Below are 21,080 nucleotides of genomic sequence, written 5' to 3'. Positions count from 1 at the left end.
TGTTAAAATCTGACAATAGACCACCCTTTAATATTCGAGAATTCAAAGCCTTTCTAAATCACCTCAATAAAAAGCATCAGAAAAGCACTCCTCTTTGGCTCCAGGCCAATGGCCTGGTAGAATGGTTCATGAGTACTCTGAAGAAAGCTGTTCAGCAAACTGCAGTGGAGAAGCTCAACCTTAAAGTTGTTTTGAACACTACTCTTCGAGCTTACCGTTCGACCTCCTCACTCAACGACAGAGGAAAACCCTTCATCTCTAATGTTTGGAAGAGCCATGATGATCAAGCTGCTGTAATGGAGCAACCTCAGATCCAGGAATGAGGAAGACATTCATACTAAGGACTTTGGTCACAAATAAAATATGAAAATATATGCCGACAAACAATGTCATGTAAAAGATGTCACTTTACAAGAGGCGATCGAGTGCTTGTCAGACAACCCAGAAAAGGCTAAAACATTTACTATCACTAACACCAAAGGACATATGGTGACTGCCCAGCGTTCTGTGAAATCCTTTATGAAAGATTCCTCTCACTTTCATCTTGTGGCCCATCACTCACCAAACATCAATGTCAATGTAGAGACTCCGATTAGACAGACTGTTGAGGATTCCACCTCACCTGTGCAGATCATGAACACTGCGACTGCCAGCTCCCAGTTTCTAATGACCCAATCAGGACGTGTGATTCCGGCACCACCACGATTAATTGAAGAATTATAATTGCATATATACCATTTGATCATCTTTGTGTTTATTCATGCATTTATTTGTATATTTATTTTTCTATTTTGGAAAGATGTAACTTTTTATTTAACAAAGCGGGAAATGTATTGTCTTTTAAATAACGCTGTAGCTCTTTTGGTACCCACTGTACACTGTAGGCCTATGACGTAAGCATTGGAGGGATGAATTGAAGGCAGGCTTCGAATGTTGAGTTCTGACTTACACGTGACAGAATAAAGACGTGTAAAATTACTCTCCATGTGTGGCGTAGTTATTGGTGCGTACTTGGGCTGGTAGGATGCTAAACATGGCATTACCACATATTGGCTACTAGTATAGTATTATGCAAGACATTTTTTTTCTAATTAATGTTTTCTTAATATTTGTAGAGCCAATGAAGAAATAGCTCAGGTGCGTACAAAAGCAAAGTCTGAGAGTGCTGCTCTTCATGCTGGACTTCGGAGAGAACAGATGAAAGTTGACTCGTTGGAAGGAGCCCTGCAGCAAAAGGTAATTTAAATTTTTTTTTAGTTCATAGTTAATGCTATCAACATTGTAAAGACCAACATCATTTCATTTTAACTCTCTGATTTAATCTCTAATAGGCCTACACAGCATTTGTGATGTTAGGCCAACCATGCGTTAAACAGTTGAAAATGGTCCTCACAGCTGTACTTATTCTTACTGGATTTCTTCGTTTGAAATTTGTATTATTCCATTCCCATAGTACTGTGCCTGCTACCGCTATGTAAGGCTTTTTAAATAAATGAATAATATATAGGAAGGGACCTAATGCAGACTACGGGTGGAGTCACAATGAGAAGCTGAGATCTATGGTACATGTATGTGTACTTCCCTCAATGCCTTTGTAGTTACACTACTGCCTAAACTAAACTGTGCCATGTATATGCATTAGCTGCTTATGTGTGCAGTATAGCTGGATTAAATAGTCCTTATCCTATAGCAGAAATCAATTTAGGAACAAAGAAAAGCTTCTCTTTCTCCATCGTACACTTTTTAAAATATTAGATTTTAAAACCTATAACTTTACATAGAAAGCTCTACATAGCAAGCATTCTGCATTTGCAGATGATCAGAGTGAGGTACCCAGTCCACGGTGCAAGGTGTCAATGACCTTTAATTATGAAGCTTCACTCTATATCATTGCACCTACAAAGAGAACATAATTTTGGTTGTACACAGGAGTGTTCATTTCCTTTGTAATCGTTTGAGATCAATGTACAAATAGATTCCCACAACACCTCTGCTACCATGAGCCTGGTGCTTACTAGGCAACCAAACAAAAGTTGGAAGTGGGGTTAAGATAATCTGCCTTACACCACTGTGACTCATCTGTGTAGTGGAGCCAGTCTACAGAAGCCTGATGCTTCTGAGTTGAACATCTTCAGATGATTTTCTCAAAGAGTCTTTACTCTTTTCATGACAGCAAATGTAAGGCTTTCGAATCTGAAAGCAAATCTGTAGTGGAGGGCTGTCTGTACTGGACAGCCTTGGGATCTACAAATCAAGGAAAACATTGCTGTGTGCTTAGGAAGACTCTTACATCTTTTCAGATGGACTTGGACTCCTACAGCTTACAAACCGATCAGTCCTACCTTTCACGCAGGGATTTCCCTCTACCCAGGTTTCTAGTAGTCTTCATTGTAACAAAATAAGATGCAGCACTGGTGGTGGAACACCCTAGAAGCACAAGTTGACCATGCTAAATGAAAGAGGTAAAGCAGCGAGATTTACATTGCCTTGAAAACAAATTCTCTTAGGACACCTGTTACTCCCATCATCCAAAACAATGACACAAGTTGGATACTCCCGACGGTGGCGTCATAGCAAATACAAGCATGATGACTATTCCTTGTGTGCAGGAGAGCCACCATTAAACAAATGAGAAATCAAATGAGCAAATTCACTCCTCACATACTATTTCCATGACACTCCTTTACTTTGTGAATCACATTCCTCAGAAAACCTGTTGACTCTCCATATAAATATAGACACAAATACGATGTCCCCAAGTGGACCTGTCAACACTTAGTTTGACGCTGTAAATTGTAGGATGTAAGTAGAATACAGTGCCTGGCGTTGGACAGGGCAGACCGAGGTAGGCACTAGTCACTCGATTCATCAATCCTAAAAATTAAATCCTAAAAAATAAAATGCCAAGACCTTAAGGTAATGTGTAATCTGTTTCCCTTCCTTGTCTTAATAAACTCTAGTTCAGATCTCTGCTCATGGCCCTAATTAGTAATCCAGCCATTTACTCTGCAGAGTCCTTGGTCAATCATAATGTTGCACTTAGTAACAGACACAAAGCAAGCTGGGTACCAGTTCCTCTTTTAAACATCATGTGGGCATTCACCACATGATTGTAACTCACAAGTTACATTTTCCTGTCTGTATGTGAACACTTTTCAACAAAAAAACATTGTATGCACTAGTCCCTCGACCCATCCCCTAATCTCACTCTGCAGAGATAATTAAATGCACCCACGGTCTGTCCACTAAATGTCCTTGCCATAGGGGCGAGGCCAAGCCACGGGCCAAGATGGCTGCACGGCGTTGAAGCTCCGACTGGTGGCTCAGCACCGATCCAGCTGTCTCTGCAGATATGGCTAGTTAAGACAACGCAACACGAGGCATTTCATCCTCACCCGATGGAGCAGCTGTGGTGACCTCTTCATCTCTCAAATCCGCCTGTAACACGCAAAAATTTGCTCCGGAGCCTGAGGGGGCGGAGCCTGCCGCGGCCTGTGTCACGGCCTGCAGCACGGCCTGCTGGGGCCTCCGTACTGTTGCCTTCGGGAGTGTGCTGGCGGCGCACGGGGGGCCCCGTGGCGGAATCCGGTCTGCGGTGAGTGCTTCGTTTGTTTTCCCCCATCTCATACCCCCAGGCGGCCGTTGCAGAGCGCCCCTCTTTTGCCAGCTGACGTGGGGGCCGCGTACTGCTCCACCGACGCTCCCGTAGGCCCCTGGGGAGACAGGGTCCTTGGACGCACCAGGGAGGCAGCTGCCCGGCTGTGCACGGGGGCTTTGGGGGGGTTGAACGCTGTAGGCTCCACGAAACCTCGGCCGCAGGATTGATGCGCGGATGGGGTTGTGACGACTGGGAGTCCGCATTGGGAGCCCGCCATTGGCCTTGAGGTGCTGCCGAGTGGAGACGCTGTCTCACCTGCGCCACGTGATAGGCGCCCGAAAGTAACAATCTGTGTCAGACAGTGGGCTTGCTCTCTACTGCGGCGGGAGCTGCCTTGTGGGTTACCAAGACGCTGCAGTCACTTCCCGCGCCGTGCGCGAGCTCTGCCTAAGTCCTCCTCGTCTTGTGCTGCCTGTGACTCTCCTGCTGGAATCACCACTCCAGGCCCATCCTCGGCAGGGAGGCTCTCCCCCAGATTCCCAGTCCCGTCGAAATTGCAGATACGTCTGAGGCCTGCTTTGCTAGACTGTCATTGCTGTGGATGCCTGTTTAACAAAATGCCTACGCCCTGTACCTTTCAAATTGATGGCCGCAGTGCCCTAACAACTCTAAATTAGGCATCATAGACACGTGCCCTCATCTCTACCCGAACTCGCTGGTGTGGGTAGCGACGAACAACTCTTCTGGCTACGGGCACACAGGCATGGGCAGAAAAGACCCCAAGCAGAGAGTGCTATGATTCCCCATCGCCACAGATAAAGCACAGGACAATATGGATGGTGCCCAGGGCTCGGCAGAAGTGCCATGGGCTGCTTTCTCCCATAGCGATTTACTTGTAGAACTCCTGGCCGGATTCAAATCGATCGACAACAGATTTGACACGCTCAATAAGTGCCTGGACTCCCTTGGGGCCAAACTAGACATTCATGAACAGCGGTTAGACACAGCTGAAGGTTGTATCTCGGATCTTGAAGACGGCGCTGCTCAATCAACGAAACGACTGGTACGCACCGGAAAAAATCTTGAAAGACATTGCCATTAAAAATGAAGATTTAGAAACACACAGTCGCCTCAACAACCTCCGTATAATTGGGGTTCCAGAGTCGACAAACATGGGCAGAATGGATACCTTCGTGGAATCGTTGCTGGTTGACATTTTTGGAAAGGAGGCATTCACCCTGGCTTCGTAGTGGGGCGGACACATCGATCGTTGGGCCCTCGTCCTAATCCTGGATGCCCACCTCGCCCAATCATTGCTCGTATAATGAACTTTCAAGCTAGGGACACTTCTCTGCGCTTGGCCAGAGAACGTGGTGCGATCACATGGTAGGGCTCAACTGTGTCGTTATTTCCAGACTTTACGATCATGGTCCAGGAAGCCCGCCGCAAGTTCACTGATGTCAAAGCAACGCTGTGAAATTTGGGCCTGCGATATGGTATACTGTACCCAGCACGACTGCGGGTCGATGTTAATGGGAGATCCCGCATCTTTGACAGCCCCACGGAAGCTCAAGCTTTTTGCAAGTCTTATAAGAGCTCTGGTCACCAGCGGAGAGATGTTGGAAATGACTCTTCCCCTCCCCATAGCGGTTCTGTTGCCAGTGTTGAACTCTTTTCTCACGAATGACCCTCGAACCGTTCTGCAATTATTCTGATCTTATGTTACAAAACTATTGATAACATGTAATAACTGTGCTACTATGGTAATCGAGACAGCACCACTATTGATCTTTTACACTGTTTTAGTAATGCTGGGCGCCATTGGAGCGTTGCTTCCCCCCTAGGTGCGTAGCACACTGTTGAACTCTCAGATTCCAATGCATCAGTCTTCGACCCTGACCTTCCAAATATGGTGTTTCCAGGATGCATTAGGTTATTGGTTAATTAGGTGTTTGCCTTGCGTACTGGGGCGCTAGGTTGGGCGGGGGAGGAGTTTTATTGGGAAATTTCCCGAATTGTTAGATTTTATTTCTTACCCAGCTCCAAACATGGCATTCCAGTTGACACTGAACACGCTCCTCGCCTTCATTGTTTTAATACACGACATCAATGACGAATGCCCTTGACTTAGCCGACCATTCGAATCTGTCTCTCATAACCTGGAATGTTAGGGCACTCACCAATCCCAAAAAATGTAAACACGTGCTGCATTATTTACAACTGCATAATGTGGACATCGCCTTCCTGCAGGAGACACATTTACCCAGGTCCGGTTCCACACATTTTGCGTCTGGCTGGGGTGCACACCGATTTTTTTCTCCAATTACAGTACCTATGCCCGCGGCACAACAATTTTGATCCACAAGAGACTTTCATTCTCCATAACTTGCTGCCATAATGATCAAGAGGGTCGATACACAATTGTAGTGGGTAGACTGTTGGGTCACGCTGTTACTCTCGTATGCGTTTACGCCCCGAACATTGACAGCCCTGAATTTTTCCATGAGCTTGACGCCATACTTTTACGCGTGAGTACGGGAAGTGTTCTATTGGGTGGGGATTTTAACTTACTCCTAGATTGCACTATTGACTGCTCCTCTAGGGCAGCGGATTCCAAGCCCCGGGCTCGTAAGGTGTTGGACATGTGCGAGGCATTCCAACTCTCTGATGTCTGGAGAGTCCGCAATCTGGGGAACCCGGGATACACCTGTTGCTCAACCCAACACAACACCTGGACCAGACTAGATTTCTGGCTGCTCGCCCCGATCCCACACACATGGCATAACACAATTGTGATACTCCCCTGTACTTACTCCGATCACGCACCCGTTCTGCTAAAACTTCGCATTCCCAGACCGGAGGGACACGAGCGCCAGTGGCGGTTCCCGGGCAGGGCGTTAAATTATGACCTATTTGACTCTGAAATTAGGGAACCTATTGAGGATTATTTTGATTTAAACACAGGGTCAGTGGACACATGGGCAATGCTTTGGGAGGCCTTCATCAGGGGCATTGCTATCTCAAAACACGCAGGGGTACTGAAAGACTTGAGAAAAACTCTAGCCAATATTGAGCAGCAGCGGACTGCTTTGGAAGCCTCTATGCTTGATTCCCCTGACGCTGATGAGGGAGAGCGGAGCCGCTTGGCGTTACTGTGAGTTTTCGGGAAGCGGCGGAAAGAGAAACTCACTTCCTCAGCAAATATGCGGTAGCACGCAAGTATGGCGACGGTGAAAGGCCGAGGCGTAAGTTAGCACAGCTACTGAGACCCCCATATTCCAAATCCTTCATCACAGCACTCCGTTCCGACTCAGGGATTACTTTAACGAACACGTCTGATATCCGTGACACATTCTTAGCGTATTACGAAAAACTACTTCCAAACTTGTGCACTCCACGGAGCTAGATGACTACTTTGCGTAGATTGCGATGGTGTATATGGACAAATATATGCAAGACTTTCTTGCTGAGCCAAGCTCTATGGACGAAATAATTGACGCAATCGATGCATTAAACAGTGCCTCCGCCCCTGGCCTAGATGGCTTCATGGGTGGTTTCTATAAAAGATACAAAGCTCCTAAGCTCCTGGAAGTCTATCATGAATCCTCGGAACGGAATCAGTTGCCGCCAACTTTGAGATAAGCGGTGATTGTCTTATTACCCAAAACCGGCAAAGATCCCTTACAATGCTGGTCGTTTAGACCGCTATCACTGTTAAATTTTGATTATAAAATTTTGGCAAAAACGATCTCAGTGCACCTTGCCCTGCTACTAGATAAAATACTATCCCCAGTCCAGTCGGGGTTCGTACCCCATAGATCTACCTCCCTAAACCTGCGTACTCTCCTCGCAGTCCTGCACCGAATTAATCCGGCTATACCAGCAGCGGCAGTGCTGCTGGATGCAGAGAAAGCATTTGATTTATATGGACGGTTATGTGCAGGTTAGGCATGCCCTCTGGGTTCGTCAATCTCACTGCGCTACTGTACTCGGCCCCCACTGCTAGACTGCACTTAAATGGCACACTTTCCCGCTCCTTTACACTATCCCGAGGCACAAGATAGGGCTGTCCCTTGTCTCCACTGCTTTTCATACTAGCAATGGATCCACTCATTAGACATTTTCAGGAACGTCATCTACAAAGAGGGCTCAAATTTAACACTGGGCCATTACTGGTGTCACTATACGCAGACAACGTTATACTGTATGTCAGGGACCCACAAAACAATTTTGCCCCCCTAATCAGAGCGATAATTCGGTTTGGCAGCTTCTCTGGCCTTGGTATAAATTGGCATAAATCCGTGATATTCCCCCCTCGCCATGGGCACAGTCAGATGGGAATGTGAATATCCACTCACCTGGTGTTCAGACTCCGTCAAATACCTCGGGATAAACATACACTTAAACACTGCCGAAATTTTTCTATTAAACTATGGCACAGCGATACACACTTTGGAGGAGCAAGTGGAAACGTGGCTAAGGCTACCACTCTCGATTGCAGGGCGAGTGGCACTGATTAAGATGATGGTCCTGGCCAAATTTTTGTATTTATTTAATAATATATCTATCCCGCTTACGAACCGCTACTTCAAATCCATTCACACCCACCTTATTCGGCTGACTTAGGGGGGGAAAAAGTCCCAGGGTCCGCTGGGAGGTCATGACCCTCCCATACCACAGGGGAGGCTTGGGAGTCCCTAATCGCACTGTGCAATTATGCACACTCCTGGTTCCATCCTGATGCCAGAATCCCCTATTTAAGACCTGAGGCAGATCTGGTCTTACCGGACGCATTGAGCACTGTGTTGCCACTGGGCTACCCACACGACCCTCTAGACATCCAGATGGTCTCCACCACCAGTTGGGCATGGCAAAAATTGATCAGGGTGCTGGAATCTCGGAGTATGTATTCCCCGAGCTTACCGCTTCTGATCCAAAGCTGGATACCAATAACTAGGTAAAGAATAGTGCAGCGCACTCTTACTCGGTTTGACATGACCAAAATATGGGACCTTTACATCGAGGGTCAAGCCTTCTCAGTCTCCGACGGGGATAAGATTTAAAAGGCGTCTTAAATGGAAAAATTTGTGCTTACCTGTCTGCAAGCAGCCTTAAGAGCTAAGGTTTCTGGCTTTCCAATCTAACCGGACCCACTCATCCCTCTGTCCATAGTTATAGATAACAGCACGGGGGACCATTTGGTTTCTCAACTGTACAGGGCCTTAGTAGAGATAATCCCAGTCCATGATGCTAAGATACAGGCCGCTTGGGAGGCAGATCTAGGCCACCCTATAACGGAGGACCAGTGGGCTGCATGCTGCATACAAACGAAGGAGGTTTCATTGAACAGCCGCCACAAGCTTATCCACTTCAAATTCTTACGTCGAATTTACATTACACCAGAGATGTCACACAAAATAGACCCAGATAGACCCCACTGTTGCCTCAAATGCAAGGCTCCACATGCAGATTTTGCGCACCTGGCTTGGACCTGTTACAAGATTGGCAGATTTTGGACCAACATATTTCACACACTGGGGGACATGATTGGATTTGACATAGACCCTACACCTGCCATAGCCTTATTGGGATACGTGAACAACATTCCCAAATCGGTCCGGAAATTCACGGCTTTGGGGTTGCTGTTGGTAAAAAGGGAGATTGCACTCAAATGGGGGTGGAAAGCAGTGCCGATGTGCAAAGACTGGCTAAATAGTCTGGCATATTGCAACCTCAACTATGATTTATATGCTACCACGCTGCCCAGTAAATCCCGTCCACTGGATATTTGTGGCCCTTTTAAACAATATACGGCCACAATACAATCACAACCTAACCCACGGCCAAAGAGTGGGCTAGTGCCTGTGGGTATTGGCTGACTTCTGGGACACCCATCTATGAGCTTACAACTTGGATATTTAAATTTAGCATGCGTAGATTTCCCGCACTGTGATTTGACTGTGATACAGAAGTATGCTGTTAGAAACGAAGTTTGTCAGGGATACGTATTATGTAAGTGAAACTCTGATTGTCAAAAATGGGCAAAGTTACGTGGAGCCACATATCATGTAATGCAGGTATATATGTAATATAACGTGTAGTGTCGCAACTGTCATTGAATTGGAGCTGGAAATGGTAATGTGTTATTCTGAAACGGGTAAATAAAGGTTTTTTTTTTAAATCCTTGCCACTGAAATTAGAAAGCTGGTAAGCAATAAGTGATGGGTTTCTAATTGGCTTAGAATTCAATATGTAGTGCTAATTAGGCAGTATTGCCTACCCTTACTTGTGGTAACAGCTATTAATTACCCTCCCTGCAATTATGGACCATAGATGAGGGAGCATATTGACACGGAGTGCAATTAACTGCTGTTATTACCCTTCAGGTAGGGGCAATAAGGCTATTGGCACTACACCCTGCCCCCCCCCCCCCCCAAATAATTCAAAAAGTGGAGGAGGAGAGTAGGATCTGTGAAAATAACTCATGTGAAGTGGGAAAGAGGCAGAGGTGCACCTCAGAGTTGCATCCACATGGTGAGGGAGGCAGGAGAGCGCTTCCAGCCTCAGGGATGATTTCTCTATAGCTCCCTGTAAGTCACAGCTCCACCTGCTACGGCACTTGTTATGAGGTTAGGTGGCGGCAAGTGTTCGGCTATGGGGGTATGGGGAGATAAGCAAGTTTCATGAGTACACTGAAGGTACTGGGGGCTGACAGCAATGGGCTGTTTCCCAGAACGGGCCTTTGTAAGTGTGTATAGCTCACAAAGGGAGCATTCTGACTATTCCCAGTGTTCCAATTCACGTGCTAATTGATGATGTGTTCATTTAATTGGAAACGCTTTCTTGGAATTCTAAGACGCCAGTGGAGGCTGGCATGGCTCGCAGGTGGCAGGGCGGGAGGGGGGGGGGGGGAAGGGAGGTAGCAGGGGGGAATAAAAAATAGAAAAACTTACCCTGAGGTCGGGTTCCTCGTCTCTGCTGCTGCCCTCCTTCCTCTGACTCCAGGAACAGGAAGCAGGCAGCCAGGCTCTCTCCCCTTAGCCAATCACAGTGCTGCAATGCAGCATTGTGATTTGTCTGAGCGCCCTGAGATGGTGCTCAGCCAGGGGCTAGAGAGGTGGGCATGTTCTCCATGCAGGCTGTAATGCAGCCTGCACGAGAACGGGGAGAGTGCGCATGACTGGTTTGGGTGGCCCGAGAGGGCCGACCAAACAGTCATTGAGCACTTAGGAGTGGGCAAACAACGCCTCCCCTGCTCAGAGAGCAGAGCAGCCCCGCCCATCTGCCCTCAAAGCAGCAGGACACAAAGTATAAAATGATAACTCTAAGTTTTTATCATTTTATGTTTCTACTTGGCACTGCTTAACAGCAGTAGGGCGACACTCCTCCGCCGTTGCGGAGGAGCCGCAACTGCAAGATGCAAACGTAGATGTGCTGCTGGACTGTGAGCACTGTTGTGCTGGAGGGGCGTTCTCTCGCCGTATCTTTGCCCTCCATGTAATACAGCTTTCATGATCGATCTCATTGTGGACAGTTTTCTTGCTTCTACCATCAGGCCACAGAGGAGGATGTTTTTTTTAACTTAGAGCATTGTACTGGTGTATTTTGCATCCCTTTGTATGAGAGAAGGCTTTATGTATTCAATCGTTTTTTTTTTCCCCCAGAATCAAGAGATTGAAGAATTGACGAAGATCTGTGATGAACTGATCTCCAAAATGGGAAGGAGTGACTGAAGCCTCGAGCTTGTGTTGGAATGCTATACAACTGACTGACTGACTGACTTAATCAAGCACGTTGATTTCTCTAGGAATCCTTTCCCACTAGCAGTACCTAGCCAGGTCTCATTCCCCTGTGCTGCCTGCACAGCTTTACTCAAAGCACCTTGAATCCCATGGATATAGGATATATGGCACAGTGGCTTGTTTACATGCCTATGGCTTTCTCTATCAGTGCTCGTACAATGTGTGCTGCTTGCGCATCTTTGACGTCATCTATTTGTTTCATTCGCACCCTTTGGCCTAACAGAACAAGAAGTTGGTCTGTGTAAATTGATGTGGAACGCTAAGATGATTATATCCACATTTTATTTTGATTTTTAATATGTCAGCATCTTATGTACTAATTAGGTGGTGGTGGTATTTATGAAGTAAATAATGTGCCACAGGAGAAATACACTGGATAAGAAACACCTATGTAAAAATACGAAGTGAGCCGGAAACCAAAAAGTTATTGAAACTAAACGAGCGGGAGGCTTTTGTGCTGTGAGACTTTGGTGCGTTGTATAAATTTAGCTGACAGAAAAAAAAACCTTGTAAATGTTTAAAAGGATTCTCTTCACAAAGCTGACTCAAGTAATCTGTGCACCTGAAAACAATCCCAAAATTAGCTCTGTTATGCTGGGACTGAAGGCCGTGACTCACTATAGATTACCGATCAGTGAATTCGGTCATGGATTTGAGTTTCAGTGCAGTTTTCTGATGGGAATCCTGCAGGATATAGCTGAATTTGTTCTCGAGAAAAGGACCTAAACTGGGAGGAAGCGATATTAACATGCCATGAGAGAATATGTTAGAGATCTGTGTGAGAAAAACCCTAGTAGCTAAAATGTTCATTGGCAGACCACACCTAAATCGGGTATTTTACTGTAATTCCGGGCATATTTGTTGATTGAGGCATGCCAGTTCTAAATGAAGGATTCTTTGCAAGCTGCTGTTGAATTTCTGCTGTGTAAAACATCAGAGGAGCATAATATCCGATCTTTGCATTTCCTTCTGTGGGCTTGATTCGGTCAGGGTCCTTTGACGCCAAAGCTTTGGTGCCTTCCACAGCAACATGAGAACACCGTTTGTGAACGCCCCCATATTTATAGCCATTTGTTTCACAGCACAGTCTGCTCGTGTTAAGTGTGGAACCATGGTACCAATATTATGCTATGTCAGTGAACACTGTGGTAAATACAAAGCAGCTTGAGGAAGAGAACATTCATACCACTCCGCGAGGGGCCGACTTGTCATAAGTAACGTATGGTGACCCTCCAGCAGCTTTATGGGTTCACTCAACAAAACTCTGGCAACCTAATCCTATTCTTGCTTGAGAAGTGCACTTGTACAGAATTTCTATTGTATAAAATTGTGGTGTTGCCCTTCAGTTGTGTGCCAAGCTGATTTACTGTGGAATTGACGACAAATGTCGTCATTGTGTTGCCAAATGCCAAGGAAGCCTGTGTCATGATGTACTGTAAATAGAAAGTAACTTGATTTTTCTTCGTTATTTTGCATGCAAGGGTGTCATGATTACATTGCCTAACGCCCGCTCAAGCATACACATTTGCACATTGCAGTGTTTGCATCTTACTGGTCTGTAGTTGATCAGGGTGTTTGACCAACGTCTGGACAATTCAAAGACTATTCTTGTATATTTGCGTTCTACGAATTATACATTCATTTTGACTCTGGGCCTGTTTAAAAAATGAGCTCACTGCATATTTATAGTTCATTGATTTTCGAAGAGCTTTTGCTATGAGAGGTGGTGGAAGTGTTCGGGATTCCGGTGATGTTGCTTGTGATCTCTGCATATATTTGTAACAATAGGATGCTTGAAAAATTATTATTCTGCATTTTAGATTAATCTGTTCCACCTGTGTAAACTTTGCACACTTTGACCTTTGTTACATCTAGCCAGGAGTAGTCCCTGTTATTTCTGTGAGGGTTCTGTTTTTTTCCGGGGGTGGGGACGTAATAGGGACTACATGCTTTGGAGCAACATGTGGGAATCGGTGATGCCCCATTTCTGCATGTTTTACCAGGTTTTTAACATTGATATTTTGGATGGTGGAAGCAATGTATAATCAAAGTGGGCCTCTGATCACCTTTTACTGGTCCCATTGGAATTAACCAGCCACTTGTAGTGAGGACCTTAAAGAGATTTTGTGTATGGGGCTTGATGTGCTGAATATCACTGTCAAACACTTAGACAACAGATGAAAGAGAAAATGACCAAGTACAAGAACAGATTAACTTGGTGGGCACCTTTGGAAGGTGCTGGATATGAGATATATATTTTTATGAGGAAAGCAGGGTTCCAAAGAGTGAGATTTTGTGCCTATCATGTGAATGTCTGGTGTGCGCGTGTATGGTGTGAGTGTATTTCTGATGTGCATTGCTGAGTATTCCCAGACCGGTCAGGCGATGCAAACACCTGTCAGTCTACTAGTCAGTCATCTTTTCAATGACTGCTTGTGCCATTGCTAGACTACATATCAAAGTTCTTCATACAAACACCCAGCAAACAAGCTGGTGGAGGCATCTGGTAGGTGGGGATCTTGCAAGCCGGCCTGCAAGAACTAGCAGAAACCTCTTGGCCACGACTGGAAGGTGGTGAAAGAAAAGACCGCATTTCAGTTTCTCTGTTCTCCCTTTCATTACATACTGATGAGCCCAAGACCTCATCTAGGTCCTTTAAGAGACTCTGTTAGAATGTTTCGGTGCGCTTTGTCAGAAGCGATACTGGATCGTGCCATTAACATATCTATTCCTGGGATAGTAAGCGTTATAAAGAGGAATACGTCTAATTTATAAAAGTAGTGAGGGGGCATTGTATTTATACTTAATACCGAAGGATCCCCAATTAACTTGTTAGATTTTTTACTTAAGGTGGGAAGCGAAGTAGACGATTTTCAGAAAAATAAAGAGAACTTCCATAATTTTTCTCTGAAAAGGTTTGTTGTTTTGGGACATGAAAAATGATGTTTTCAGATGTGTTCATCTTAACTAAAAGTCATGTATGCTTCTGTTCAACATTGAGAATGCTGTTTAGCGACACAGAAGCTGCTTGAATACAAAATGGCAGCCATGTTTAACACCCTCATTAGAGGTTAGGTGAGACTGTACGTCTGCACAGCAGTATGCTCCCAGTAATGCCTTGCTAGTACAAAGCATTATAAAATGCATAAGCATGGTAGAGTATTATGTATTAGTGTTATGTCTAAGGCATTCTTACATCAATCACACAGCCAACTATTTTGCTGAGCCAGATTTCATCCACACTGCATGTTCTCTAAGATCTAGTAAAGAGCCAAGCCGTCTCAGAGCCACTCCACCCACCCCAATGGTCTCCATCCTTTGGAGCAGGATCTCATGTGAAATAGTATCAAAAGCAAAATTAGGGCAGCATTATGACAAAGATCTAGCCTCTACTTGATGTATTCCATGATTTGCAGTAATCCTGTTTCAGTGCTATGCCGTTCCCAGAAACCAGATTGGGATGAGTGCAGAAGGTTACAGGTGGCTAAAAAAACCTCTTGGGTATTTACAATCTTTCTGAGAATCTTTGAGGTAGCTGGTAGCAGAGACATCAGTCTAAAGTTCGAAAAGACCTTAGGGTCAGCATTGGGTTTATATAAAGGAGAATTACATTTGCCCTTTTCCAGGATTCTGGCACTATTCCAGACTGCAGAGAGGCACTGAATAACTCCAAATACACTGGGCCGATCGACTCTGCTAGTTGTATTAAAATGTAAGGGGATGGGGGGTAAGGATCTAAGGGAGAACCAGACTTGCATCTTCTAAGGTGGTCATTTTGCTCCTCTTCGTTAGGGGAATAAAATGTACCAGCTTCCTATTGACTGAGGGCAGCTCTGGGTTCTCTAGCAATTTTTTTAGGCTCCTTGGTGTTAAGCCTAAGTAAGTTGTCTGGATCCTTGTGATTTTATCATCAACAAAATCCCTCAGTTTCATCCATAGGTCCATGTTGACCCTACAAGGTAGAGCCATCATCTTGGCATCTGGAAATTTAGAAACAATCTTAAAAACCTATTTTCAACTATTATCTGCATCATTAACACATTGTGAATAAAACGTGCAATGAGCACGCTTTGTTCTTATTAGTGTTAAGGGCATGTTTATATAACGGCTTGTCTGCCCCTTCGTACTGTCGACTACAGAATCTTTTTGTTTTTTGCAGGCTGTCCTTTCTAAGGCATATACCCTTCTTGCAAATGTCAAACAATTGGTGGTGGTGGGGGGTTGTCGATATTTCGACACCAAATTGTTTAAGGTTTCTCCTTAGGACTTAGTCAACTGACACTTGCACTTATGGAAAACAAAAAGTAGAAAAACCTAAGTACCAGCACTGTAACACATCATGCTTAAAACGTAGTTGGCGCCACCTCTTGAGTTACTCACCACCATTGTGTGGGTGTAAAAAACATCAACCGTTTGTCTCCAATAAATCTGTGACAAAATCAAACCATAAATTAGAAAACTAAAAGTCTACTGTCTGAAGTTCATGTACTCCACCTCTGTTGAGAGTACCTATGGTGATTGGTGCTCTGAGAAATGAGATCCACCATTCCCCGTTCCCAAAACTCAAGGCTCGTAACCGAGTGGTCATGCACTCAATGCCTAAAATGCTCACACAGTATGTAAACAATTCCCACCTCGAAGAGAGGCCAGTATGCCAAGTGTGTCCTCACATTGAATAACACCTAGTACCACCACACTTCCACATCCACATGGTCATTTGCCTATAAATGTAACATACCTGCTAGTGCTTCTCCTAGCGAGTGACGAGTCAACCAGTGCCTACATTATAATTTGTCACCCTGGTCCCTGTCTCAAGTCTAACCATTGATTAATAAATTCACAGGGCGTAGAAAAAACCACTCGCGGCTCCAAGAGTCTTGCTTCCTTAAATATTATCCTCTCAACATCATAGGCACAATCTAACACACCTAAATTACTCAATAATCCAATACTAATTGGTGAAAAGGGGAAAGCTAATTCAAACCTTTAGCAAATCTGTATCCAAAATATAGTTCTGCACATGAAACTTACACTTACCACGGAGCGGGAGAATGCTAAACTCCTCACTTCACCGTAATTCGTCTTCAGCCAGCTAGGAGGAAAGATGCTGCAGAAGGGGCCTAATTATCTACCCTCCATTCAGGCAAGACACTATACTGCTAACCCCCCAACCTCCACATTAGTGGGATGAAAATCACCCGTACTATACAAACGACTATAAGAATCTATATAGAGTGAGTTGAAGCTAAACAATGAGAATAATGTAAGCAAAATACATAGACCTCCGATTAATGCCATATGTGGTCTGAACCATATTACTAATACCACAAGTAACATTACAAAAAAACTTTTATGATGTATGAGCGACATCTAACTGCCCAAGATTATGATTAGTAAAAAACCATATAGTTCCTCATTCTTGTGTCTAGCTCACGATTCAATTAGAAAAAATATCGTATCTAACTGTCTTTGATATTGCTCACCCAGCTGCAATACCAAGGGCTTCAAGGCATACTTAGTTGTCATACATCATGAATTGTATCGATTCTGAGGATGGCATCCACAGCCCAGCTGAGGAACAGTAAATATGAATGAACAATGCTTCAAACAAATCCTGAGCTTCAACAGTCATAGCGAGTGTTCTTACAGATATTTATCTGTGAGGTGGACCTAAATAGGATTTTTTCACTTTGAGACTGACACCAGAATCATAGGAGGTCTCAGTAACTGATCACCTCTCTGCTGGGATGATGTATGAAAAATGGTGAAGACAACAAGGAAAGTGATGACCGATGTTTGTTGATGGACTGTAGCGGGACTTAACAACATGTTCTTTCTTAGCTGCATACATCTTCTAAAGGATTTCAACTAATTTTAAGAAGGGAGAGGGTAGCCATGGTTAACGACAGGCTATTTATCCTGAAATGTCTTATTTTGCAGACTGCAATTAGTCATTTTCTGACAGCGTCGAGCGAGGTCAATCTCACTGTTATTCCTTATGGATTATTGAAGTGTTATACACTGGCACTTCAGTGAGGCAAACCCGAACTGCTGGTCTCCTCGATAAAATCAGGAATTTAATTGAACTTTCCAAGGCTATTCGATCAATGAACTTATGCCTGGCTTAAACGAGATTCTGTAAACTGTGATGCCAGCTAAATAAGGCCATTCACCACTTTGGAACTGACTTTTAAAGAAAGGCCAGTTAGCCATTAGATATCTTCTCATTTGCCAAGGACTCGAGATTTTAACTGGTCAGTATTCCCAAATCCTAACTGGTGCATGTGTCCCCTCTGCCTAGAAGAACAAGTAATCTGTATTAGTGAGTGCTGAATTTGCTAATGGTGAATTTAGCATCTAAATATAAGAACCGTCTTTACCTTCTGGCTTTTTAGTTGTCTTCTTCAGACTCGCCCATCTTTTCAATACCATTCTTGCTTGATGGTCCTTGTCTAGTATGTGCTGACAAATAAGTAGGATTGTAATACAGAGAGCTGGTTTGTTCCCTGACAGGCCTCCATTGTAACTAAGAGCAGTCTTGGAGGGGTAAGATCTAGATTGCTAGTTATACCTTACATACAACAAATTAAGGCTTCACAGATTGTCCTACATTTTGGCATGTGAATTCAAGCTTAAAATGGGATGAAGTCTCCTTTTGTTAAATTCCCGGTTTTAAAGAGTGTGAAATTAATATTTTTAGTTTTAGTAGATATACATTTCATAAAAGGTGCCTAAGGAGTCTCCTCTGATTACACGGTACATTCACCGGAGACAAACAATGCCTAAGACGTTATGCTCTTTTCGCACAATAGTTTCGTCTAAGCTTCCGAGGAAGAATGATGTGTGCCAATGGTGTGTTTGATTAAGGGTCCGAGATATAGATTTGATTTAAAGAAGTAATTAGGATATTTACTGACAGAATAATTCTGTCAACCACTACCTACAAAACGGGTTTCTTGGACCATGTTCCTTACTGCGCTGCTACTGCTCATAAATAAATAAATCAGATGAAGCTTCTATTTTTGCTACCTATGCCATGCAGCACAAGGTTTGTCGCAATGGTTGAATTAATGGTGTTTGTAATACAGAACGTATTTGTAAAGTTTGAGAAAGTTACAAGGTAAGCATTTGTAAGATATTTTTTTGTCCAGATGAACGTATTGCGTGATTAAAAAACAATCTTTGCAGAAGGGTTAATTCCCTTACTTCTCTTTGTGCTGTGGCTGCACTTATGTACTTAGACAGCACAGGTGCCAGTATTTCTTCCTACTGTGTGTAACGCTGTGTCTCTGCAGGAGCAAGAGGAAGCACAATTTTAAAGAACTTGCTTGACCAGGAGGCACAGAGGAGAATTGCTGCACACTATTCACTGGGCCTGGTGTCTTTACTCGCAGCGCTTGCAGACTTGGGGTCTGTATTCTGTAGTTCTCTATGCCAGGTACTCCCTCAAGGTGTCAACGGGTGAAGTGTTACAGTTCTATGAGGAGAAGTAGTTAGCCTGCAGCAAAACTTGTGTTTTTGAGTTACTTCATTGATTCTTGATCCTGCACATGTGAGCCAGAGGCTGGTTCTGATATCTAGTTTAGTCGTTTTTGATGAAGCGTTGGCTCGCGCACAATGGGCCTCGAAGCGCGTGTAGCAAGAATTTGTACAACATCGTTTTTGTCTGGTTTTGATTTGGAATACAGCCAATCCGTACGCTTTATTTCTTCCTCTTGAAAGGGCAAAAGGTGCTCACACAATTCCTTTTTTAAAATTAACAATTATTGTTTTGATTTTTCTTTTGTTTGTGTGAATTACTCCAGTTTAAAAAAAACGGATGCCTTAGCATGTTTGTCAATACACCGATTAGGTTAAAAGCAAAATGCATTGAATCGGTGTCAGGGTAGAATATAATAGAACAAGAGTTTCCTCTGTGTGCTGTGCATAGAGCATTACAGTGACAAGCCAGGCTAATGCATCAACCCATGATGTGCACTCACTCCTTTCAGAATTATCTCTAAGTAAGTGCCAGAGGATCAGTTATTCCCCATTCCCAGTCTGTTGTTTATGTATTGAACTCACTGTACAGCATCTTTCCAGATGACTCCTAGACATAAACGATCTGTGTATGTAAATTTAAAGTTGGGGGAGTGGCAGTCTATGGCTTAAATTTGTTTGCCTCTTAAGTGTGCTAATGCAATGAGCTGTACATAGGCAGGTCCTCTGGTCATCCCTAGCACAGACATGGTGTCTGCAAACCTTCTTGTGTGCTCTTACAGAAAGCTGTGCCCACCATCGCACTTCTTTCTCAGTTGCTTTGCTCTATGTAGAGTGTGTACTCCTCATCTGCATACATTTCTATGCACAATCATTTCCTGCTTCTATGTGTCAGGCAAATATTTGTACACATTGTACTCACGAAAAGGAGGAGATATTATATTATGATGTATATTACTAATATATTTTTTCCATGTTCCTCTGTCCGAATAAAATGTGGTTATATCGGTTACTAAATATTTTGTGCCTGTTTTTGTCTTTGTAAAATGCTATATTGTGTGTTACATTACTGTAATGCAAGATGCCCAATCAATGTAAAAGCAACACCCTGCTCAAGAGGAAAATCTACAAAGATCCATTTTGAATTTGTTTCTGGGATGGGCATCAAGACAGAGGAGGGTTGCCGTGAAAGATTTTCACTTCGTTTCAAAACGAAGAGTTGACGAGAACTAAATAAGTCAATGAACCATAAGCCAATAAATCAATCATAGGTTTTATATGCAATAACCAGCAAGAAAGGTACCTAATTGTTGTTATTATTGGGTGATTACCAATTTGAAAAGTAGAGTTTTTAAAGCTTTCTTATATGCAGTTCTTTGATGGTCTTGAGGTCTTTGGGTAATGCATTACATCCAGCAGAAGCTGTGCCCAAAAAGGCTTTTCTTTTGCGTTTTCCCTCCAATCAACAATTGAGTGTTGCCAGCTTACTTTTGAACCTCGATCCCCAGTTTCATCAGAAAGTTGGGCCGGAAGGTTAAGTAACAGCAGTGAGAGGCTCAATCCCTGTGGCACTCCAGACTCCACCATCATCACTTCTGCATACAACTGTCCCTCTAGAAGGATAACCTCCTTATTGAAAAGGACTTCAACCAAGTAAGAGCCATGTCAGTTGCCTTAACTCACCACCCTTCTCATTCTCTTCAGAAGGGTAGTGTTGTTGAGGGTGCAGATCATGGCCAGGCGGTCCACAAGCTAAAGTAGTACCGGGTCACCCATGTACCTTAACTTGAGAAAAATAGGAAACTATAAAAAGCCATCTAAAAAGAATGTATTGAAGAGATCTGGCAAAATAATCCTTCACAACGAATTATCCTGAGTGGAGAAAGTAATCAACTAAGTAACATCTAAGAAAACAATGCACCTTTCTGGAATAGGTCAGAGCCCTCCCGCGCCACCACCGTACCCAAGGCCTAAGTTGGACACACATAGCCTCATGACATATTAAGGACTATGACTATCACTTCTGCTGCCTTGTCGGATGAAAATCATTGTACACAATGCTGTAGATGGGCATAATTTCAATTGAATCGCATGATGGTTGTTAACTACCTTTCCCAAGATATCCTAGTTCAGCAGAAAAGTAAAATCCCTTGGCTACTGTTCACTATCTTCCCTTTCTTCTGTCTAAACACCCAGGACAC

The 21,080-nt window shown here is 43.9% G+C and overlaps 1 protein-coding gene across 16 annotated transcripts in view; it reads left to right on the top strand.

The window, feature by feature from the left end:
- TACC1 (transforming acidic coiled-coil containing protein 1) overlaps window positions 1-19,896 on the top strand; it is a 622,392-nt gene extending 602,496 nt beyond the window's left edge. For all 16 annotated transcript variants that reach the window (XM_085633924.1, XM_085633923.1, XM_085633919.1 and 13 more), the window contains 2 exons: window positions 1,116-1,236; window positions 11,263-19,896. In XM_085633924.1, the coding sequence (XP_085490050.1) occupies window positions 1,116-1,236; window positions 11,263-11,331 (190 nt within the window). In that variant the 3' untranslated portion in view covers window positions 11,332-19,896. The remainder of the gene's footprint in view (window positions 1-1,115; window positions 1,237-11,262) is intronic.
- The last annotated feature ends 1,184 nt before the right edge of the window (window positions 19,897-21,080 follow it).

This window comes from Triturus cristatus, chromosome 11 (assembly GCF_964204655.1).
Source record: "Triturus cristatus chromosome 11, aTriCri1.1, whole genome shotgun sequence".
NCBI classification, from domain to species: domain Eukaryota; kingdom Metazoa; phylum Chordata; class Amphibia; order Caudata; family Salamandridae; genus Triturus; species Triturus cristatus.
The sequence above is the reverse complement of the archived record's forward strand: the minus strand, read 5'-3'. Positions and strand labels throughout refer to the sequence as shown.